The sequence below is a fragment of the Chiloscyllium punctatum genome, chromosome 14 (genome assembly GCF_047496795.1).
Source record: "Chiloscyllium punctatum isolate Juve2018m chromosome 14, sChiPun1.3, whole genome shotgun sequence".
Taxonomy (NCBI): Eukaryota; Metazoa; Chordata; class Chondrichthyes; order Orectolobiformes; family Hemiscylliidae; genus Chiloscyllium; species Chiloscyllium punctatum.
The window spans coordinates 39,433,088-39,458,543 of NC_092752.1; the positions used below are offsets into that span (position 1 = coordinate 39,433,088).

At 41.2% G+C, this 25,456-nt stretch overlaps 1 protein-coding gene across 7 annotated transcripts in view; it reads right to left on the reverse strand.

Moving 5' to 3' along the window:
• The window catches only part of kiaa1109 (KIAA1109 ortholog), a 427,165-nt gene that overhangs the window by 352,235 nt on the left and 49,474 nt on the right, over positions 1-25,456 (reverse strand). For all 7 annotated transcript variants that reach the window (XM_072584210.1, XM_072584207.1, XM_072584208.1 and 4 more), the window contains exon 6: positions 7,762-7,942. In XM_072584210.1, the coding sequence (XP_072440311.1) occupies positions 7,762-7,942 (181 nt within the window). The remainder of the gene's footprint in view (positions 1-7,761; positions 7,943-25,456) is intronic.

A 25,456-nucleotide genomic window follows, 5' to 3' on the forward strand; every position in this document is an offset into this window, starting at 1 on the left:
GGATTCTTACGTTGCTGTTCTTGGTGTCAAGATGTTCCAGGGAGTAGTGAAGGGCAAGAGATATGGCATCTGACGTGGTTCTGTTGGTCGGATAAGCAAACTGGAGTGGGTCAAGAGTAGTGGAGACGCTGGAGTTGATTAATGCCATGACCAGTCTTTCAAAGCACTTCATGACCACCAAAGTTAGGGCCACTGGGTAGTAGTCATTGAGACATGCTGCATGAGCCTTTTTAGGCACAGGGATGATATTGGCCCTCTTGAAACAAACAGTCAGGGACAGTGGTCAGCTGCAGGGAGAGTTTGAAGATGTCCGAGAAGACCTCTGCCAGTTGATCTGCGCATGCCTCGAGTGCACGGCCTGGTACTCCGTCTGGTCCCATCACTTTCCTTGGATTCACGTGAAGGAAAACTGTCTGACCTCTGATGTAGTGACTATTGGGATAGGTTCGTCAGGACTTGTCGGAATAGTTGTTACCTCTCCGCCGAAATTCTGCTTAAAGCGAGAATTGAAGGGGTTGAGATGATCTGGGAGGGACGTTTCATCGTCTGTTATCTTGCACTGTCTATTTTTAGAACTTGTGATGTCATTCAGTCCTTGCCATAGTTGCCGGGTGCCTGTCTGGGTCTCTAGTTTGGATCAGTATTGGCCTTGGCTGTCTTAATAGCTCTGTGAAGGTCATAGTTGGATTCCTTATATTTGAGTAGGTCTCCTGATCTGAAGGCCTCACGCCTATTTTTTTAGCGGGTTCTGTATGTCCTGATTCATCCAGGGATTCCTGTTGGGGAACACCCGAATAGACTTCCTCGGTATGCAGTCCTCCACACAATTGCTGATAAAGTCCGTGACAGTGGTGGTGTACTTGTCCAAACTGCGGACTGTTTGAACATGGCCCAATCAGCCGATTCAAGACAGCACCCGAGTTGATCCTCTGCCTCCTCCAACCAGCACTGGACCTATATCTACGAGGGGGGTCTCCTGCTTGAACTTTTGCCTCTAAACCGGGAGAAGAAACACGGTATTGTGGTCAGAGTTCCCAAAATGAGGGCGGGGGATAGAGCGGTATGCATTTTTCACAGTGGTCTAAAATGTTCAGGCCCCTTGTGGGGCAGGTAATGTTCTTATGATACTTGGGCACCACCTTCCTTAGATTGAAGTTGCCAGTTACAATAAACAGGGCCTCAGGGTGTTCAGTCTCCAGTGGTTAGTACAGCACATCGAGCTTCCTCGATCTTTGCTTATGGTGGTATGTACACAGCAGTTAGTATAGAAGCGGTAAATTCCTGTGGTAGACAGAAGGCGCATTATTTGATGGTGAGGAATTCAAAGTTTGGGAAACAATGGCTGCCCAGGGGTCCAATGTCCATGCACCACAAGTTGTTGATTAAAAAGCAAACCCCTCCACACCCTTTGTCTTAACCGAGGACGCTGTACGGTCCATACGATGGATAGAAAATCCATCGGCCTGAAGTGCGCAGTTGAGAATGGATAGGTTGAGCCAGGTTTCTGTGAAGCAGAGTGCGCAGCAGTCCTGCAGTTTACACTGGAAGCTGAGCCATGATCTGAGTTCGTCCATCTTGTTCTCCAGAGATTCTAAATTTGCTCGGAGTAAGTTAGAAAGGGGGGTCTTGAAAGCACGTAGTCTCGGTCCTACTAGCAGGCTGGCACGCTTATCCTGCTTCCTCGCAGGTTTCTTACATTTAAGTAGTCAGGTGGTCTAGCGGAGTGGATTCTGACTGCTTTCAGTTAAGTGATCCTTCCTAGGACCCTGTGGAGAGGTAGGTTGCAGTTTAGTGTATTTTTGCAGAGGGTCTGTTTAGGACCCAGTGTAGCAGGTAATTCACTGTGTGGCTTTTTACCGGACAGAGTGCACTTAGGACCCAGTGGAGAAGTTCCTGCTTGCATTCCAATTTGTCCAGTTAGTTCCTGGTTTCAGTTGCTGCCGATTCACTGCTCCAGGTCCAGGCACATTTTTTTGCAGAAGTGTTTGCCCTGCTGTCCAGATAAGTTCTGATAGATTTCATGACAGCCAGGCGCCTTATGGGGTCAGGAGCGTTTCGTCCATAATTCCCTAATTCCAGTCATTGGCATAGTTCAGGAAATATTATTTTTAAGGCGTGATGGCATTCTTTCAATACCCTCTAATACTATGGGCGTTATCAAAATGACTTACTCTGCTTCACTCCTAAAGTACACATCCTCCCAGAAAACGCACTGCATGACATTTGATCCCTAATCAGAATGAACCTCTGGGGAAGCCACACATGGTGAAAAACTGAATTCATCCTTCAACTGCTACCCTTGCAGTAATTTTCTTAAAGGGTAGCATCTGGAAGTTGACTAGACAAATCCATGATCCTTAAAAGATATTGACACCTTATTTAGAGATTTTGGGTAAGTTCACACACGATCCACTAGAACACACTAAATGCTTTATCAAAAGTGGGTGTTATGATCAATGGCACTGGTTTAACAAACAGCTAAGGTTTCCGAACCAGCTGACGTGGGTGACAAGTCTTACAGAATTTAGCCAAATCTCCACGCAATGCTGAACAATAAAAGTGTCTCAATGCTTTTAGCCGGAGTCTTTCTTTTTCCTAAATAATCTGTCATCAGAAACTCAAGAAAAACTCTTAAAACTCCCTGTGGTAAACAATTTGATGGACTAATATCCACTCCTCATCTAATGGATCCTGAATAGATTTTCACTTCCTTATCAAGACAGAAATTATAGCAAAAGATTAGTGTCATGCAACTGAATATTGAACAAACCTAGATTGCTGGTCAATCTATCATTTCAGTTGCCTGACACTAATCTTTTGCAAAAAATTCTGTGTCTTATGGTCCTGTTCCACAGCTATTTGATAAAGGAGCAGCGCTTCAAAAGCTCTTGCTTCCAAATAAACCTGTTGGACGATAACCTGGTGTTATGTGATTTTTAACTTTGTCCACCCCAGTTCAACACTGGCTCCTCCACATCATCGATAGATAATAAGCTACAGGGACCTGCCCTGAATCCCCAGCACACATAATCTGAGACAATCCCCACAAACCAAGGTCTGCCCTCGAGTTAAATCAAGGACTTTCAACTAAACAAGTAAATGTTGGCCAGGAATTGGGGGGGTCTGGGAAAGGTTCCTTACTCTCCGAAAAATATTATGTAGGATTTTATTTTACATTTGCCCAAGAATGCAGGTGAAAAATCTGTTTGATATCTATCTGAAAGTCAACACCTCTGGCAGTGTAGCACTGATCCAGAACTGCACCTTTTTTTAAAAGAATATATATTTACCTATTCAACAAGGTACTAACTGTTTAAGGGTTGCGCCTGTACAAATCACACTGGTTTTGTTGTAAAATTTATTGCATTTAACATCTGATCTAAATTAAAATAATGAAAATATGTCCATTCGCTCACTCACCCGCAAATGATATAAAGTAGAAAGTCAGATTCAATTGATTTAAAAGCTAAAAAAGACAGCTAAACCTTGGTCAATCATTGCCTTGGCTTGTTTCATATTGGGCTCAGGGGTCTTTATGGTTTCTTTGTTGTGATGTTTTAAAATGACAAAAGATGTATATTGTCTGTTAAATCTTTCTGAGTCAGTCGCAGTTGCTAGGTTGATGCTTGGTAGTGCAAATGGTCAAACAACTGGTAAGTTTTAAGCTTGCAGATGGATGGAGAATGAGAGTATCTCATGTCAGCAATCTTCTTCTTTGGCACCTTTTCTACTATTGTACGAGTTGCAGGATAACAGATGCTTAAACAATAAAAAGCTCATCACACGATCCCCTTTTGCCAACTGACCATTTACCCAAAGGTAGCGATAGCAACTTGATTCTGGGCCCATGCTTTAGACATGATTCAATAATGATCTGAAGCATTACTTTCTTGTGGTCTGCTATCCAAACCGGTTGCATCTAAAGACTTTGTTCCGCATTCACCTGAGTACGCATGTACGGTCATCTCAGTATTTTGTGAAGAGGTCGAGAGATATTGTGAGATATCGTGTTAAAGGTTCTCTTTACTAACCCACTCATCAGCTCACTATATTCATTAATACTGAGTTCCCATTCATTCATTCATTCATTCATTCATCACCCTTCACTAACTCGTTGTTTACTATTACATGGTTTCTTTCATTTACATTCATAAAACTGCATTTTGTGGAATATTTGACTATTATAATAGACTAAAATTAAAACATCCCTTTCAACCCATTCACCTTAAACCCTTATCAAGCCTATTTTTACATCAAAAGCTACCTCTGAATAGGTGCCAGTAGTGTAAACAATACCAGCCTCATCAAGTCTCCACGAAACATTATAATATTCATCAGCTGTCTCTCAGAACTGAATAGATTACAGAACACCAAACTGCTTCCCAAATTAGTATGTCCTTGTTGAATACCTTTTAACAGGGCCGCTATTCCCTTAACTGACACAGCAGTGTTTCCGTTAACCTGCACGGATGAATGAAACTCTCATTGGCAATTAGTAAATAAATCCTTCAACTCAGCACAGTTTAACATCCTTTATTCTTTCGTTAAGTACAAGTATAATTTCTAGCTAATTTAGAGGATATAAGGTCCTTCATTAACATTTGCTCACTTCAAAGACAAAAGGACTAACATTTCTTAATTATTATAGAATCCCTGCTGAGTGGAAACAGGCCCTTCAACCCAACAAGTCCACACTGACCCTCCAAACAGTAACCCACCCACAGCCATTCTCCTACTTTACTGTCCTATGTTTACCCCTGACTAATGCACCTAGCCTTACACACCCCTGAACACTATGGGCAATTTAGCACGGCCAGTTCACCTAGCCTGCACATCTTTGGATTGTGAGAGGAAACCGGACCACTCGGAGGAAACCCACACAGGCACAGGGAGAATGTGTAAACTCCATACAGATAGTCGCCCAAGGGCTGGAATCGAATGCAGGTCCCTAGTGCTGTGAGGCAGTAGTGCTAACCAATGAGCCACTGTGTCACCCTGGTGCAAGCAGCCAGCATTTAGCAAATGTTTAGGATATTTCCTGCTTCCTCAAAGCTTTGTGTACACCATAGTGATGGAATTTTACTATATGTAAGAACTGTGTATAAAAAGGTTCTTGTAAGAATTGTATTTCAGGATTCTATTGCCACCTCAAACTTGTAATACTGTGGTTGCTGAATAAAGAGGCTATTTTCACCACTCACCAATTTCAGTCGTTATTTGAACACGATCCCACAAGGTCAAGCGATGAGGTAACTTGCATACCTCAAATGTTATTATCTCTGGGTTCTTCCAGTCAACCGGTCTCCATTTTAATGGCTTTGGAATTTGTTGGGAATGTTCATGCAGGGATTGGTCATTTTGGAAGCTGCTGTTTTAAGTCATTGAAATGCTGTTTTTCAGGGTTTTGTTGCTAGTTTTAGACACGATTTGTTATTGTTGATTTTTGTTTAACCGATAAGATATAGATGCCTCCAGAAGATTATTGTGATTTTACATTACATCAGAATATTTCAAATAAATATATCATCCTACTTTTCTTTCAATGAAAATGCCTATACAGGGTATTTTGATTTTTGGCATGAATTAATTTTTAATGATGTCAAATAAATAAACACAATAGTGAAAAAGTAGAAAGCATTTATGGTTTCTATGAGTTCCCATTAATTCTGAAGTGTTTTCTTAAAGTGGGAAGTGGATGGAGGGAGGGTAGGGACATAGGTAGTCCGCTGGATCTTTTGTTCCACACAAGTGTTTCATGGATTGAAATGTTTAACAACTTACACGAATGTTGCCAGGATTGAATGATTTGAGCCTTAGGGAGAGGCTAAATAGGCTGGTGCTGCTTTCACTGGAGTATCAGAGGCTGAGGGGTGACCTTATAGAAGTTTATAAAATCATGAGGGGCATGGATAGGATAAATAGACAAAGTATTTTCCCTGGGGTGGGGGAGTCCATAACTAGAGAGCATAGGTTTAAGGGTGAGAGGGGAAAGATTTAAAAGGGACCTAAGGGGCAACGTTTTCACACAGAGGGTGGTGCGAGAATGAACTGCCAGAGGAACTGTTGGACGCCGGTACAATTACAACATTTAAAAGACATCTGGATGGGTATAAGAATAGCAAGGGTTTAAAGAGATATGGACCACGTGCTGGCAAATGGGACTAGATTATGTTAGGATATCTAGTCGGCACAGACGAGTTGGACTGAAGGGTCTGTTTCCATGCTGCACATCTCTATGACAACCGCACCATAGATGAGTACAACCCTTGCAAATTATCTACTACATTTGTCCATCTAAAACCAATTGCACTTCAAATGCAGACCTACTTTCTGCAAAGCACCTTCGGGATATAATAAAACCATACATAAACACATTTACTATCAGCATCTTTAATTTCACATAACTCGGAGCTACCATTCTGAATTATCTCTGCGTACTAAAATGACACAACAATTTAACTCCAGAATACGTTACAGCAAAACTTCAATATATTCAACAGCTAACTACAAATACAAAATGAAAAATGCAAAATGCAGAAACACAATTTTGGCAACACCTTACAGGCAAGCACGGAGCACAAAGAAGAAAGTTTTACATATTACTCACCCACAGAAATAGACAATCCACATACATTTCACACAGTCTGGATTTATGAAAGAAAAAAAAATCACATGCAAAAGGACAAGACTAGACAAATTATTACCCATTCATCCTCCCTCCCAGCCCAGATTTGCAGGGCTTAGTTTTCTCTACAGAAGAGTTAGAAATGGGCTCCATTTTACCTCTAAATCAAATGGTGATGATTTTGCAAAGAATTATGTTTCAATTGCTCCATTCTATTCAATTCAATAGGAATCACGCTTTATCACCACATTCTGCTTTGTGCTCCAATGAGACCTGATGACATCAGTCTTCACTCCCACAATTCTCAAGAATTGTAATTCTGAATTTTACCACACCATACAATGTCCTTTCAATCTCTATTTAACTGTTATTACATCCTTTGCTCCTTCAACCTGTCTTCTCTAGTCCTTTGTCAGCCTCCAACATATGCTGCTCCAGCATCTCATTTGACAGAAATGGTGTTATATTGGAAAATTTCCAATGATCAGTTCTTCTCCAGAATTTCAAACTTGGAGATTTCAGTATTACTGTTAGGTTGCCTTCCTCCTACATTTAAACAACTTTTAAAACTCTACTGTGAGCCAACTAATGCTTATTATCTGATTGACTTACTCTTCTTTCCAATTTGTTAAACCCAGGATTTGTCTGCAGAACAGGTTTTAACTCTTGAAAAGTTTCTCAACAAAGAAAACGAAAGATACACTAAATATTTTAAATGGAGAGAGAGAAAAAATATCATTTTTGTGGTATGCAATCTTAGTACCTTTCTCAAAAAAGCTAATACTTAATTACAAACAATTCAGAACATAGTACAAGAGAATCAGCGCATACACAATCAGAATGTGGATTTGCGCATTGATTTTCTTCTTATTAGCAATAAAATTTTAAAAGATACTTGAATGTTTTCCTAAAGAATATTATGGCATTGTTGTAGCTCAGGTTGCAGAAGACTAATGTCTATGCACTATTGTAAGCTATTTAATTGTAGAACTGTGGATCCAAGTGTTTGATTTGGTAATCGATTTTAAGCAAGTGATTATAGCTGTGCATAAACAAGGCATTGGTTTCGGAACACAACTCTCAGCAATTCAAGCTAATTAACTAGCAAATACTAAATACAAGTTTAGTTTCCATACCTCTCGAGTTTAGACTTTGTTTTCTCCCGGCTTTTCTTCATTTTTGTATTTGCTCTTTTCGGGATAATCGTTGGTTCCAATCCAAACAGTTCTTGTAAATGTGCATACAGGTCATAACGATTATAAACATGGAATTCGAAGCCATTGACCGTTATATACAATCTAGTTTCTGCTTTTGGATCTAAATAAAAACAGTAATACAATCTTCGTTAAATGTAAGACATGAGGTGTCATGGCCAAAATTGACAAGTTGCACAATAATCTGGAATATGTCACTTCTGAATCAATTCTTTTTTTTAAAAAAAGAAATGGTAGCTTAGCTCAACATTAATTCTAACAAAATTACCAATATCTGAATTCTTAATTCTTGATCCAAATTCCTGATATAGAGTCATAGTCATGGAAATGTACAGCACAGAAACAGACCCTTCGATTCAACTCGTCTATGCCGACCAGAAATCCGAAATTAATCCAGTCTCATTTGCTAGCACTTGGCCCATATCCCTCTCAATCCTTCCTATTTATGTACCCATCCAATGCCTTTTAAATGTTGTAATTGTACCAGCCTCCACCTCTTCTTCTGGCAGTTAATTCCATGCACGCACCATCCCCTGCATGAAAACATTGCCCCTTCGGTCCCTTTTAAATCTAAAAATTACTGTAAGTAATCTAATTTAAATCTTTCCCCTCTCACCCCAAACCCATGTACTCTAGTTCTTGACTCCCCCATTCCAGGGAAAAGACTTTGCCTATTTACCCTATCCATGCCCCCTCCCTCATGATTTTATAAACCTCTATAACGTCACCCCAAATAACATTTTATTTATTGTCAGCCTCAGCACAGTAGCTGCACTCTTTCTTATGTTAGAAGTTCATGGATTCAAGTGCCACTGAAAGGACTTCAGCACACAGCCAAAGTTGATGGTTTCGTGCAATACCAAAGGAATGTTACATTGTCAGAGGTGTAACCTCTCATGAAAAGGTATCTTTCACAAACTAAAACAAAGGTGTACATACAGATTCAATGGTGTAAGAGTAATTCCTGACTTGAAGGTACTGTTGTATTCCTAAAAATGCAACCTCAAGTGCGATGACTTTCAGCAAAATCAGATTTCTATATTATACAAATAATGATCTAGCTACATAGGATATTTCTAGGCAGCATAAAACATTAAATATTATACCAAGTTGAAATACTGTACATCCCCAAATTCTTGTATTCATAAATGAAAAAAAGCTATTGAAACACAAAGACATAAAAGAAATATGTCTTTAAAATTGAGTTCCACCCTGCCTCTCCCACAAGCCACCCTCTTCTGTTTTCCACTTCCACTCAGTCCTCCTTCCCCTGAACCCATGCCATCAGAGAGGAAAGGGACGGAGAGAGTTGAGGGAGCGAGAAGACTCCTCAGGGATGGTGGCAAGTGGGGGAGTCAGGCAGGAAAGTGATAAGTAGGAGACAGACTGGCCACACATGCCCAGTTTGCCCTGGCACTGAAGCAAAAGTCTTGAAACTGTGTGCATGCACTGGTCCCACTACTTCCATGATCCTAAAGCAAAATTACACTATATAAAGCAGCTGAAAACTAGGACTTAATGCACTCAAAGAAGAGTAAGGGCATTCTCCCGGGCAACATTTATCTCCCAATCAACGCGTCCAAAAGACTGATTAAAAGTCTGTTGCCCAAGCCCTTGATTCATGCAAATCAGCCATCTGTATTTTGCTTTCAAAACAGTGACCATACTTCATAAAAAAATCATGTGAAGCATTTTGGAACATTGTGAAGTGAAAGGCTTTATACTTCTTCAAGTGGTTATAATATAACATTATTTTCCAATAGGTGTAAATGCATAAATATTACTGTTGTAAAAACATAATTTACTTCTCTTAGCTCTGAATAGAGGTTTCCAATTATGACTATAACTACATGTTAAAATTAGATGTTTCATACATTCCTAAAGATTCTATTATTAATCATATCCAAGTTTTTTTTTAAATCAAAAAATATTTCTTAGAATGCGAGTAAGAATTTATACAATTCTAAATTCATTTTTGGGTAAAATTAGCACTACAGAAAAAAAGGGCGGCACGGTGGCACAGTGGTTAGCACTGCTGCCTCACAGCGCCAGAGACCCGGGTTCAATTCCCGCCTCAGGCGACTGACTGTGTGGAGTTTGCACATTCTCCCTGTGTCTGCGTGGGTTTCCTCCGGGTGCTCCGGTTTCCTCCCACAGTCCAAAGATGTGCGGGTCAGGTGAATTGGCCATGCTAAATTGCCCGTAGTGTTAGGTAAGGAGAATAGGTGGGTTGCGCTTCGGCGGGGCGGTGTGGACTTGTTGAGCCAAAGGGCCTGTTTCCACACTGTAAGTAATCTAATCTAAAAAAAATAAAGAGCAAACACAGAATTCTCCAGGTCTGGTAGCATCTGTGGAGACAGAAATGGTGTTACAATTTCAAGTCCAGTATAACTTTTCAGAACTTCAGTCCTCCACCATGAGGACCAATGCAAAACATTTCCCTGTTTTCCATGATCAATTCTTAAGGTACAAAGTTCATATGTGAAATGACAACTGCTTCAAATAAGTTTTAAACATTGGATATTACTGGTCTGAAATGAGAAATAGAATAAAAGTAATATTAATAAAGAGTGTTCAAAAATCACCTGAAAAAAGCAGACAATCCTGAAAGGTAGAAATTAAAAAGGTACTGCAAAAAGTTAAGTTATAAAATAAGAGCCTACGCTATTAGAGCTTTCACAGCCCTTTGCTTAAGTTAGTTCAGATGGTGTCTTGACTATAAAGGTACAACTTGAAATAAATTAAAGTTATCTGAACTCAATTCCTGATGAATAATGCTCCAAAGCATAAAATGTATCCTGTGTGGCACCAATCAGAATAATCATTCAAAAAGGGCACAGTCTTCCGGCATGGTGACTCAGTGGTTAGCATTGCTGTCTTATGGCACCACTGATTTGGATTTAATTCCACCCTCCGACAACTGCCCGTGTGAAGTTTACATGTTCTCCCTGACTACATGGGTTCCCTCCAATTGCTCCAGTTTCCTCCCACAGTCCAGAGATCTGCAGGTTAGTCGATTGGCCATGCTAAATTGCCCAAATAATGTCCACGCTAGATGGTTTAGCCATTAGAAATGCTCAGTTACAGGGATAGGGTAGAGGTGGTAGGTCAGGGTTGGTGGGGGGAATACTGTTTGGAGGGCCAGTGTGGACTCAAACCTACTGGCCTGGTTCCACAGTGTCGGGATTCTATGAATCCTAGTGTGATGAAATGTGAGAAATGCAGGATAAGATGCTCTTGAAGTCAAAGTTGATATATTTTGTAAGTAAACAGCAGCTAGAGGTTTACCTCAAATTTAAAATGGCACACTTGATTCCACTGTTTAGTACAACCATCTTCATCTTGTACAAGCACAAAACAAAAACAAATAGAGAGAAGGTATTCTGAATAAGTAAAGTCTAGAAAATTGCTTTATAAGAATTGTGACTGCATTGGATGTTAAATCAAAATGCATTCATCACTGTGGTACCTAAATCAAGTTCAGGTGATTCAATGTTATACATTTTTTTAAAACAGTTATATCAATAAATTAAAATACCCAACAACCAAAAATAAAGGAACAGGATACTGTGCTCTCTGGCTCTAGACTCTCCCAGCAAAGGAAACATCTCCTGAGCATTTATCCTGTCAAGCCTCTTAGAATCGTCTAGATTTCAATGAAATAACCTCTTATTTTTCTAAACTCCAGTCAGTAGAGTCCCAACCTGTTTAACCTTTGCTCATAAGGCAATTCCTTCATACTGGAGCTTCTCTGAACTGCCCCCACAAAATAATATATTTTCTTAAATAAGGGCACCACAACTGTTCACGGTCATGCAGATGTGGTTTCACCAGCACCTTACACAGTTGCAGTAAGACTTTCTTACTCTTATATTCCAAACCCTTTGAAATTATTACCGATGCACCTGAGTGCTAGCATTCGGTGTTTCATGCACAAATACCTGCAAATTCTTTGTGTTGCAGCTTTTTGCAGTTTTTTTCTCCAATTAAATAAAAATGTTCTTTTGCTCTCCCTTTCAAAATGAAGGATTTCACATTTTCCCACATAATACTCCACCTGACAACTTTTTGTCAAATCTCTGTACAAACTGTTTTAATCTCTCTTGCAACCTGCCTTTCCACCTATTTTCACGTTATCTGCAAATGTGGCTAAAGTCCATTCACTTCCTTCCTCCAAGTCATTTATAGTTCCAGCACTGATCCCAAGTCACCTTATCCCCACTTGCTTTGTACTGCCCACGAGCCAAATCTCTATCCATACTAATATCGTAGGCTCTTATCTTATGACTTAACTTTTGAAGTACCTTGTCAAACACTTTCTGGAAGTCGGGATATAATGTATCTACTGGTTCCACTCTACTCAGTCTGGTTGAGACTTCCTCGAAAACTCTTAATAAGTTAGTCAGACACAATTTCACTTTCATGAAGCCATGCTGATTTGCTTAAGGAGATTATGATGTTCCAAATGTTCTGCTACTGCCTTCTTCATAATTCCAATATATGTTCGGCTAAATGGCCTCGAGTTTACTGTTTTTTACTTCCTTCCCTTTTTGAATAGGGGTATCAGATTGGTAGTTTTCCAATCCTCTGGTACTTTGCCAGAATCGAAGGACTTTCGAAAAATTTACAACTCACGCATCCACTACTTTTGCAGCTATTTCTTTTAAGATCTGAGAATGCAAGCCATCAGGGCCTGGGGACTTATCTGCCCTTGGGCCCATTAGTTTGTCTAATACTACTTCTCTAGTGATGGCGATAATACTTGATTCCTCCTCCATATTCTTCAGTATTAATGCAAAAATCGAAGTACCTTCCACGGTTAAAAACTAAGGCAAAGTATCTGTTTAACTTTTCTGCCAGTTCCTTGCTCCCAGAACCATCTCCCCATATCATTTTTTAAGCAGCCTACATTCATTTGATCGCACTCTCCCTTTTTTATTTTTTTTTAAAGAAGCTCTCATTCTTATTTTTTATATTCCTCATTAGCCTGTCCTTGTGATTTATGTTCTCTCTCTTATCTTTTCAGTTTACTTTTACTTGGTTCTGAATTTATTCCAATCTTGCTCACTCTCTCAGCGGAGCAGGTAACAGCTGTCTGGGTGTTTTTTTTTAAGTCATGGTATAGTCCAGTTATTGCTTTTTTAACGGCTAAAATTTAAAGTTTTTTTTAAAGCGCCAAGCGGACCCGGAAGCTGGTGTCGCGCTAGCTTACCTGGGAAGGTTTTTTTCTTATAAAAGCGCGCAGGCGAGGAACCCGAGGCACTACAGAGGTAAAGCCTCCCACCCGCCCTCCTCCTCTAACCTAATAATAAGAATCGTTGTGACAAGCAGGTAAGTGCTGCATTTTGCTTGTTTGTTTCTTTAGATCTAGTTTTTAAAGTTTCTCTTTTAGAGGGATGGCAGCGAAGGCAGTGCAATGTTCCCCTTGCAACATGTATGAGGTGAGAGAAGCCATTAGCATCCCTCCCGATTACACTTGCAAGAAGTGCACCCATCTCCAGCTCCTCCAAGACCGTGTTAGGGAACTGGAGCTGGAGTTGGATGAACTGCGGATCATTCGGGAGGCAGAGGTGGTCATAGATCAGAGCTTTAGGGAAGTAGTTACTCCGAAAGTTATAGAGAGATGGGTGACAGTGAGGAGGAGTGGGAGGAAGCAGCCAGTGCCGGGACCCCCTGCGGTCATTCCCCTCAAGAACAAGTATACCGTTTTGGATACTTGTGGGGGGAATGAGTTACCAGGGGTAAGCAATGAGGTTCAGGCCTCTGGCATGGAGCCTGTCCCCGTTGCTCAGAAGGAAAGGGTGGAGAAAGGTAGAGCGATGGTTATTGGGGACTCAATAGTGAGGGGCACAGATAGGCGGTTTTGCGGGGGCGACAGAGACTCACGATTGATATGTTGCCTCCCAGGTGCAAGGGTACGTGATGTCTCTGATCGTGTTTTCCGGGTCCTCAAGGGGAAGGGGGAGCAGCCCCAGATCGTGGTCCACGTTGGCACCAACGACATAGGTAGGAAGAGGGGTGAGGATGTTAGACAGGCTTTCAGGGAGCTAGGTTGGAAGCTCAGAGCTAGAACGAAGAGAGTCGTTGTCTCTGGTTTGTTACCCATGCCACGTGATAGAGAGTCGAGGAATAGGGAGAGAGAAGAGTTAAATGCGTGGCTACAGGGATGGTGCAGGAGGGAGGGTTTCCAGTTTCTGGACAACTGGGGTTCTTTCTGGGGAAGGTGGGACCTCTATAAACAGGATGGTCTACACCTGAACCTGAGGGGCACCAGTATCCTTGGGGGGAGGTTTGCTACTGCTCTTTGGGAGGGTTTAAACTAACTCTGCAGGGGCATGGGAACCTGGACTGTAGCTTTAGGGTACAGGACCTTGAGTGTAGGGAGGTTAGGAACATGGCATCGATCTCGAAGGAGGGTGCCTGTAAACAGGAAGGTGGCTTGAAGTGTGTATACTTCAATGCCAGAAGTATAAGAAATAAGGTAGGTGAGCTTGCAGCATGGGTTGGTACCTGGGACTTCGATGTTGTGGCCGTTACAGAGACGTGGGTAGAACAGGGACAGGAATGGCTGTTGCAGGTTCCAGGGTTTAAATGTTTTAGTAGGGTCAGAGATGGGGGTAAAAGAGGGGGAGGTGTGGCATTGCTTGTCAAGGATAGTATTACAGCAGTAGAAAGGGTGATGGAGGAAGACTTGCCATCTGAGGTAGTGTGGGCAGAGGTTAGAAATAGGAAAGGTAAGGTCACCCTGTTAGGAGTTTTCTACAGGCCTCCTAATAGTCCGAGAGAAGTAGAGGAAAGTATTGCGAGGATGATTCAGGAGAAGAGTGAAAGTAGCAGGGTGGTTGTTATGGGGGACTTTAACTTCCCAGATATTGACTGGGAAAGCTATAGCTCGAGTTCGTTAGATGGGTCGGTGTTTGTCCAATGTGTGCAGGAGGGTTTCCTGACACAATATGTAGACAGGCCAACAAGAGGTGAGGCTATACTGGATTTGGTTCTAGGTAATGAACCAGGCCAGGTGTTGAGGTAGGTGAGCACTTCGGGGGCAGTGACCACAACTCGGTGACTTTTACTCTAGTGATGGAGAGGGATAAGTGTGCACTGCAGGGCAACAGTTATAGCTGGGGGCAGGGAAATTATGATGCGGTGAGGCATGACTTAGGATGCGTGGATTGGAAAAATAGGCTTCAAGGGAAGAACACAAATGATATGTGGAGATTGTTCAAGGAACAGCTAATGGGTGTCCTTGATAAGTATGTACCAGTCAGGCAGGGAGTAAAGGGTCTTGTGAGGGAGCCGTGGTTTAATAAGGAATTGGAATCCCTTGTGAAAGGGAAGAGGGCGGTCTATGTAAAGATGAGGCGTGAAGGTTCAGTTGGGGCGATTGAGAGTTATAAGGTAGCCAGGAAGGATCTAAAGAGAGAGCTAAGAGCAGCGAGAAGGGGACATGAAAAGTCCTTAGTTGGTAGGATTAGGGAAAACCCAAAGGCTTTCTATAGGTATGTCAGGAATAAAAGGATGACTAGGGTAGGTATCGGTCCAGTCAAGGATAGTAGTGGGAAGTTGTGTGTGGAGGCGGAGGAGATTGGTGAGACACTAAATCAATACTTTTCGTCAGTATTCACTCAGGAACAGGACACTGTTGCTGATGTGAATATTGAGTCACAAGTGATTAGAATGGATGGCCTTGAGGTACGCAGGGAAGAGGTCCGGGGAATACTGGAAAGGATGAAAATAGATAAGTCCCCTGGGCCTGATGGCATTTATCCTAGGATCCTCTGGGAAGCTAGGGAGGAGATAGCGGAGCCATTGGCCTTGATTTTTATGTCATCGTTGTCTTCGGGAATAGTGCCAGAAGACTGGAGGATAGCGAATGTGGTCCCCTTGTTCAAGAAGGGGAGCAGGGATAGCCCGAGTAACTATAGGCCAGTGAGTCTCACTTCTGTTGTGGGCAAAGTCTTAGAGAGAATTGTAAGGGATAGGATTTATGAACATCTGGATAGGAATAATGTGATCAAGGATAGTCAGCATGGTTTTGTGAAGGGCAGGTCGTGCCTCACAAACCTTATTGAATTCTTTGAGAAGGTGACCAAGGAAGTGGACGAGGGTAAAGCAGTAGATGTGGTGTATATGGATTTTAGCAAGGCGTTCGATAAGGTACCCCATGGCAGGCTAATGCAAAAATACGGAGGTATGGCATTGAGGGTGCATTAGAGGTTTGGATAAGGAATTGGCTGGCTGGAAGGAGACAGAGGGTAGTAGTTGATGGTATAGGTTCATCTTGGAGCGCAGTTACTAGCGGTGTTCCACAAGGATCTGTTTTGGGACCATTGCTGTTTGTCATTTTTATAAATGACCTGGAGGAGGGGCTTGAAGGCTGGGTGAGCAAGTTTGCGGATGACACGAAAGTCGGTGGAGTTGTGGACAGCGAGGAAGGATGTGGCAGGTTACAGCGCGATATAGATAAGTTGCAGAGCTGGGCAGTAAGGTGGCAAATGGAATTCAATGTAGCTAAGTGTGAAGTCATTCACTTTGGTAGGAGTAACAAGAAGATGGATTACTGGGTTAATGGTAGACTACTTGGTAGTGTGGATGAGCAGAGGGATCTTGGTGTCCATGTCCACAGATCTTTGAAAGTTGCCACCCAGGTAAATAGTGCTGTGAAGGCGGCATATGGTGTACTGGGCTTTATTGGTAGAGGTATTGAGTTCTGGAGTCCTGAGGTCATGTTGCAGTTGTATAAGACTCTGGTGCGGCCTCATCTGGAGTATTGTGTGCAGTTTTGGTCACCATACTACAGGAAGGATGTGGAGGCATTGGAACGAGTGCAGAGGAGGTTTACCAGGATGTTGCCTGGCATGGTAGGAAGATCATATGAGGAAAGGCTGAGGCACTTGGGACTTTTCTCATTGGAGAAAAGAAGGTTTAGGGGAGATTTGATAGAGGTGTACAAGATGATTAGGGGTTTAGATAGGGTTGACAGTGAGAACCTTTTTCCACGTATGGAGTTAGCTGTTACTAGGGGACACAGCTTTAAATTAAGGGGTGGTAGGTATAGGACAGATGTTAGGGGTAGATTTTTTACTCAGCGGGTTGTGAGTTCATGGAATGCCCTGCCAGTAGCAGTGGTGGACTCTCCCTCTTTATGGTCATTTAAGCGGGCATTGGATAGGCATATGGAGGTTATTGGGCTAGTGTAGGTTAGGTGGGCTTTGGTCGGCGCAACATCGAGGGCTGAAGGGCCTGTACTGCGCTGTATTTTTCTATGTTCTATGTTCGGGGCTGTCACTGACTTTTGCCTCCTTATATTCTTTATGTTTCAACTTAATACTGTCCTAATACAAAGGACTGCGTGTTCAAATTCCGTCAGCTCCAGGTGTATAATAACATCTCTGAACAGGTTGATTAGAAAACTAGGTTAAAGTTTTTTTTTAAAAATGCAGATGCTAGAAATCTGAAAACAAAACAAAAATTACAGGATAAAGTCTGGCAGCATCTGTGGAGAGAAAGCAGAGTTAACTTTTCAAGTTAAGTGCAGTGACTATTCTTCACAACTCTCATTCATCTCCTTCGCTGGCCATGATTGCTTTATCCCTTTCTTAGAATAGTTCTTTGTTACAGGGATATAATTTTGCTGAGAGTCACAACTTACCTCCTTAGATGTCTACCACTATTTCCCTACTGTCATGCCTGCTCAGTTCACTTTAGCTAACTCTGTTCTCATTTTATTGTAATTCCCATGATTTAAAAGTTAAACATAGTTATTTCCAACCCAAGTTTCTCACACACAAACTGAATATTAATTTGACCATGTTATGGTCACCACTTTCTATGAGATCATTTATTGGAAGGTGATTTATTAAGAGCTGAAAATGTGTTGCTGGAAAAGCGCAGCAGGTCAGGCAGCATCCAAGGAACAGGAGAATCGACGTTTCGGGCATCAGCCCTTCTTCAGGAATAAGCCCTTCCTGAAGAAGGGCTTATGCCTGAAACGTCGATTCTCTTGTTCTGCCTGACCTGCTGCGCTTTTCCAGCAACACATTTTCAGCTCTGATCTTCAGCACCTGCAGTCCTCACTTTCTCCTCCTAGGTGATTTATTAATCCTGCCCTAACACTAATTACCAGATCCAAGGTATCCTCCACCATATCTGGCTCCATGACATAATGCTCTAGGAAATTATCCCAAATGTATCTTTGAATTTGTTGTCATAACTACCCTTTCCATGCTGATTAACCCCCTAACAAGATTAAAATGTCACCCATAACTAACACTTGATACTTTTTACATTCTCCTACTATTTGCTGATTTAAAGCCTTTCCCGACTGAGCAGTTACTGTTTGGGGGTCTATACGTACTGCCATCAGCATCATCTCTCCTTTCCTGTTTTAACCTCAGCCCAAATGGACTCTACATCAGCAGAACAGTCCCTCACAACTGCCCTCAATTCATCTATTAACAGTACTACCCTACCACCTTTTCCATCCCTCTTGATTCTTTCCAGAAATACCAAATATCCCTGAATGTTAAGTTCCCTGGTTTGATCACCTCCTAACTATGTTTCCCAAATGACGTGATCACAATCATTTCTCTCAATCTTTTTTTTAGATTAGATTACTTACAGTGTGGAAACAGGCCCTTCGGCCCAACAAGTCCACACCGCCCCGCCAAAGCGCAACCCACCCATACCCCTACATCTACATTTACCCCTTACCTAACACTATGGGCAATTTAGCATGGCCAATTCACCTGACCTGCACATCTTTGGACTGTGGGAGGAAACCGGAGAAAACCCACGCAGACACGGGGAGAACGTGCAAACTCCACACAGTCAGTCGCCTGAGGCGGGAATTGAACCCGGATCTCAGGCGCTGTGAGGCAGCAGTGCTAACCACTGTACCACCGTGCCGCCCACGATTTTGCCGTCAGTTTGTCTTAGCTAATATTACACCAAAATAAATACTGTTCCAGTATAACCACTCCATTGTCAATAACTTTATTTTCATACACAACTTTTTTAAAATCAAGTTGCTTGTTCTCACAAACCCCTTTGTCATTTTGTTCCAAGTTTCTTGTTCCTGCCATTAATTTTATCATCCAAGCTAACTTAATTTAGTACTTTCTAAAATACTTTTCGTCCCTGCTTTCTTGCGAATTTCATCTTCTTATCCAAGACCCTTTTAAAAACTTCGTTTGATCACACTCTCAAACAGTGCTTTTCAGATCCTATCTACTTGCTTTATAAAACCATTTTTTATCCACACTCTGATTCCCTCATGATTTTGAACACTTCTATCGAATCTCCTCCCAATCCTTCTGTACAAAGGCCAGCCTAAACTTCTCCAATTCATTTACATTACTGAAATTATTTAACACCTAAACTAATTTTTAGAATTCTTTTCTACACCATCACTAAACAGATGACATCCTTCTGGAAATGTGGTGCCCACTTTGAAACAAGCCAGTGATTTAGTATTCATCATAACTTTTTTGCTTTTGTATTCTATGCTTTTATACATAAAGTCCAGAAAAACTATTTGCTTTATGAGTTGTTTCACAGATTCATGGAATTGTTATTGGTTAGGAGGAGGCCACTGAGCCCATCTTGACAGCACCATCTCACAGGTAGCATCTTAATTGCAGCCATTGTCCTCCTTTCTCTCCATAACCTAGCACATGGTTATTTGAAAAGGAACAGTCTAGTTCTGCTATGAATGCCTTGATTAGACATGCTTCCATCATTAAACATGTCTTCCAACTCACACTCTTGCAATGTATTCCAAACCCTAACTACCTGTAGTATGAAAAAGATTTTCCTCTAACTTTTGTTTCTTTGACTAATTACTTTAAATCTGTGGCTTCTCATTCTTGATCCTTTCACAAGTGGTATATTTTCTCCCTATTTACTTTGTCCACTTCGATCGCATCTCTGCTCAGCCTTCTCTTCCAAAGAGGACAGTGGCAGCATGCCCATTCAATCTGCATAACTAAAATCCATCATTTTTAGAACCATTGACATAAACACCTTCTGTACTTTTTCCTAATACCTTCACATTCCTTAAAGCACTAGACACAATGTTCTAGCAAAACCCAAACTAAGTGCCTCATACAAGTTCAACATAATCTCTTTGCTCCTTTGCTTTATTCTATTAATAAAACCTAGGATATTGTATGCTTTACTAATGTTATTAATCACTATCCACACATCTAAGGCCCTCTCACTCTCTCTCAAGCACCTTCAGTTATTTATGCACATATTCCCACCCAGATGTCTGTCTTCCTGTACTCCCTTTAGATTAGATTAGATTACTTACAGTGTGGAAACAGGCCCTTCGGCCCAACAAGTCCACACCGACCCGCCGAAGCGCAACCCACCCATTCCCCTACATTTATCCCTTTACCTAACACTACGGGCAATTTAGCATGGCCAATTCACCTGACCTGCACATCTTTGGATTGTGGGAGGAAACCGGAGCACCAGGAGGGAACCCACGCAGACACGGGGAGAACGTGCAAACTCCACACAGACAGTCGCCTGAAGCAGGAATTGAACCCAGGTCTCTGGCGCTGTGAGGCAGCAGTGCTAACCACTGTGCCACCGTGCCGTCCAAATTGCATTTTTTTTGTATATTGTTTCTCTTCATCCTTCCTACCAAAATACATGAAAGTGTATGCTTGCCAATGACTACCAATGCTATTACAATTTAAATATTCAACATGCATCAAAAGAATTTCAGTTTCACCTCCGAAACATGCACCTGTATCATATATTGTATTTAAACCTAACAAACAGGCAATCAATTCCCAGGCATTTATCAATGTCATATATAGCTTGGCACCCCAATATTGCAAATATGATTAGGAGCTCAGTTACAACGAATCTTTAGTCAATAAAAAACTCCTGTCATGTTACATTTATTCCCTAAATCACTAAGAATACAAAACTGAGGAAGCTAAAATGTCTCATATTATTAGGGTCAATTTTGCATTGTTCAGCTAAGGAATGCTGATGATGTTTCACGTCCTCCAATAAATATCTGAATCTAATTACAGGAACAGAAATTTTAAAAAACACTGCAGATGTTGGAAATCTGAAATAAAAATACAAGTGCAAGGGAAACTCAGCAGTTCTTGCAGGTCTGAAAAATGAGTCATAACAAACTCAAAACATTAACTCTGTTTCTCTCTCCACAGATGCCATCAGACCTGAATTTCTCCAGCTCTTTTTGTTTTGAATATTTAAGATAAAGAAAATTTGACTAGTTTATGACATTAGTCTGAAATGCTTGGTGACCAGAATTTTCTTCAATTTAATTTCTAACTACACTTGGTTACGAAATTAAAAAGGTGATGGTATGGGCATTTAAAATTAAGTTGAAGGAAAGGGAATGTTATTCATGTGATTTTATTACAAATAAAAATATTACTTAACTCAGCTACAAGCTGTGAAACCAAGTGTTTTTAAATTTCTCATAGCTTGGTTTGACCTACTATTCAAATAATGAAGCAGCCAACCAGCAACAAAAACAAATAAATCCATTAAGACAACAGCTGTTAGCATTCTTTTAAAGATTCAAGGCCTTTCAACATAGGTTAAGTAGAGCTGTGGACGAGCTGGAAAGAATTTTTAAAGCTGTCGAACTTGAGGACAACAGCTTGCATTTAGAGAACACCTTTAACATAGCTTAACATCCTAAGACACTTCAAGGATGCACATCAACACGGAGTCAAAGATGACATTAGCAGTGACTAAAGCATTTTAAATTTGTTTAAATTTATTCCTATGGGTGGATATTCCTGGCAAGGGCAGCATTTGTTACCCAATAATGAATGCCCCATAACAGAGTGTTCATAGGCCATTTCAGAGGGCAATTAAGGGTCAACTATATTGCCCAGTGGGTTTGGTGTCACTTGTACACCCAGGCAAGAATGATGGATTTTATTTGCAACAGGACATTAGTGAACCAGATGGCTTTTAGACAATGATAACTGATGATTATGATCAATGTTTAAGACTGGCTTTCAAATCCAGATTTATCAACTGAATTTAAAATTTCTTCAACTGCAATGATGGATATTTAATCCAGGTCGTCAGAGTAATAGCCTCTAAATTATTAGTCCAGTGATGTTACTAAGTTTTCAGAATGTTCTTAAAAGACAGAAAAAGGTTGAGAAGCTGAGAATTTGACTAAGACACTTCCAGAGCTTGAGGTCTAGATAGCTGAAGGCAGCAGCACAAAAATGTGGGGTAGTAGTAGTAAGAGATGCACTGAAAGTCAGATGTTGAGCAATACTGAGTTATAGAGTCACAGAATCATAGAGATGTACAGAACGGAAACTGACCCTTCGGTCCAACCCATCCATGCCAACCAGATATTCCAACGCAATCTAGTCCCACCTGCCAGCACCCAGCCCATATCCTTCCAAAGCCTTTTAAACGTTGTAATTGTAACAGCCTCCACCACTTCCTCTGGCAAGTCATTCCATACATGTACCACCCTCTGCATAAAAATGTTGCCCCTTAGGTCACTTTTATATCTTTCCCCTCTTACCCTAAACCTATGCCCTCTAGTTCTGGACTCCCCGATCCCAGGAAAAAGAATTTGTCTATTTATCCTATCCATGCCCCTCATAATTTTGTAAACCTCTATAAGGTCACCCCTCTCAGCCTCCGACTCTCCAATTAAAACAGCCCCAGCCTGTTCAGCCTCTCCCTATAGCTCAAATCCTCCAACCCTGGCAACATCCATGTAAATCTTTTCTGAACCCTTTCAAGTTTCACAACATCTTTCCAATAGGAAGGAGACCAGAATTGCATGCAATATTCCAACAGTGGTCTAAGCAATGTCCTGTACAGCTGAAACATGACCTTCAAACTCCTGTACTCAATACTCTGACCAATAAAGGAAAGCATACCGAATGCCTTCTTCACTATCCTATCTACCTACGACTCCACTTTCAAGGAGCTATGAACCTGCACTCCAAGGTGTCTTTGTTCATCAACACTCCCTAGGACCTCACCATTAAGTCTAAGTCTTGCTAAGATTTGCTTTCGCAAAATGCAGCATCTTGCATTTATTTAAATTAAACTCCAGCTGCCACTTCTCAGCCCATTGGCCAATCTGATCAAGATCCTGTTGTAATCGGAGGTACACCTTTTTGCTGTCCACTACATTTCCAATTATGGTGTCATCTGCAAACTCACTAACTGTGTACCTCTTATGCTCGCAACAAAATCATTTATACAAATGACAAAAAGCAGAGGGCCCAGTACCGATCCTTGTGGCACTCCACTGGTCACAGGCCTCCAGTCTGAAAAACAACCCTCCACCACCACCCTCTGTCTTCTACCTTTGAGCTAGTTCTGTATCCAAATGGCTAGTTCTCCCTGTATTCCATGAGATCTAACCTTTCTAACCAGTCTCCCATGGGGAACCTTGTCGAACACCTTAGTGAAGTCCAGACAGATCACATCTACCACTCTGCCCTCAATCCTCTTTGTTACTTCTACAAAAAAATCAACCAAGTTTGTGAGACATGATTTCCCATGCACAAAGCCATGTTGACTATCCCCAATCGGTCCTTGCCTTTCTAAATACATGTACATCCTGTCCCTCAGGATTCCCTCCAACAACTTGCCCAGCACCAACCTCAGGCTCACTGGTCTGTAGTTCCCTGGCTTGTCCTTACCACCTTTCTTAAATAGAGGCACCAGGTTAGCCAACCTCCAAGTCTTCCAGCACCTCTATCGATGACACAAAAATCTCTGCAAGGGGCCCAGCAATCACTTCTCTAGCTTAGAAGACTGAACTGCAGAGATTTGCAGAATATAGGCAGCAGGGTTTGATGTATTCATAGTCATGGAGGTGGAAAATGGGACGACAGCAATGGGATAGAAAAAGGTTGGTAAAATTCATTAATAAACTGTTTTTCACTTCTCAGATAAGACTCCAAGCTCACACAAAGAATGGCATTCAAGTCAAGTGTTAGAGTGAATCAGTCACTGCCTATAAAATATTATATCAAGGAATTAATCCCTTTTGAAGTTCAGGTTAGGAAAATGTAGAAGAAGAAAATGGCTGATAAAGCTTTGCCGTAATCACAGCTATTAGTTAATATTGCAGGAGAAATAGGATACAACTGCCTGTAATCACTTAGTTTCAATAGTAAACTGATTCGAGTTGCTATCTCTGATTCATTTTTGCTCAAATCAACATTACCTTGCTATGGAAACTGCAACTTAAGCTGCACAGCAAGTGGAATGACATGTACAATGGATGTATATACCATGTAAGATGTACTGTATTATTGTGTGTACGACTGTCTTTCCATAACTTTTCACACAACTTTGGACGAGTGGATATCAACACTGTTAATGTTCATGTACCTATACATTAATAACAATACATGTCTCTTTCAATTTTAGGAATGGAGATGTGTTAATAGCTGTTGTGAAGAAGCTAAGCTGAGGAAGTGTCAATGTGATAATGAAACAATAGCATGTTCATAATCAAAACAATAAAATCACAACATAATTTGTGTCACTGATTTACAGACGAAATTGACTATTTTGCAATCATATATCATAAATGACTAAACACCTATGAAGATGGAAAGCTGAAAGATAATCCATATCTAGGAACTGGACAAGGATTCTGGGTACTCCAAGATGGAGGATAGAAAAAATTTTCATAGGTATTTTTGGTGCTGGAGGGGATTTCCTCGAATTCCAGGAGCAGTAAATACTGTTGTATATGCTGTTACATTGTTTCGGAGCTTTGGAGAAAAAAAGTCAAAACAACAACAGTTTTAAAAGGGAGAAACACAGACAAATGAAGCACATGACAGGAGACAGAGAGAGAAAGCGAGAGCGAAAGAAACTGACACTGCCTTTGCTGCTTAAATTCATATATCACTGGGCATCGGAGTGCATCTGGGAAAATTAACAAACAGTGAAATTCATAACTAATCTTGAAGGAACTATTGAGCGAAGTTCACAACATGGAATCAGATAAGTTAATTGTTGTTTTAAGTGTGGACTACAGAAAGGCTGCAGTAGTGAATAGTGTGGGTTCTTTCTTGATTATACGTTTTTGGAGATAGGTGTCTTGATTAAACTTAAAATATCAGCAATAACTATTAATTTAACCTGGGCCAGTGTTTGTAGAGGAATAAGACGGTGTTATTTTCTGGGTGTGTAGATTGTGAAGGAGCAAAAATGGCCATTAGTAGAGTGATATGTGCTTCTTATCAGATGTGGGAGTTTAAAGAGAGTTAAGGGTTACTGCGGATTATATCTGCCATAAATGCTGTTGGTTGCGAATCTTATCAGATCGAATGGATCAGTTGAAGAGACAGTTAGAAGCAGTGAGAAATTTGCAACTACAACAGTATGTGATGGATGACAGTTATAGGAAGGGTGGAAAAGTCTCAGATACAGTCACATAAGTGGGTTAATTCCAGGAAGGGTAAGAGAGGTAGGCACCTAGTGCAGGAGTCTTTTGTGGTTATACCCATTTCAAACACGTATGCTGTTTTGGAAAATGTAGGGGGTGATGGATTCTCAGGGGAATGTAACACGAACAGTCAAGTGTCTGGTTTTGAGACTGGCTCTAATG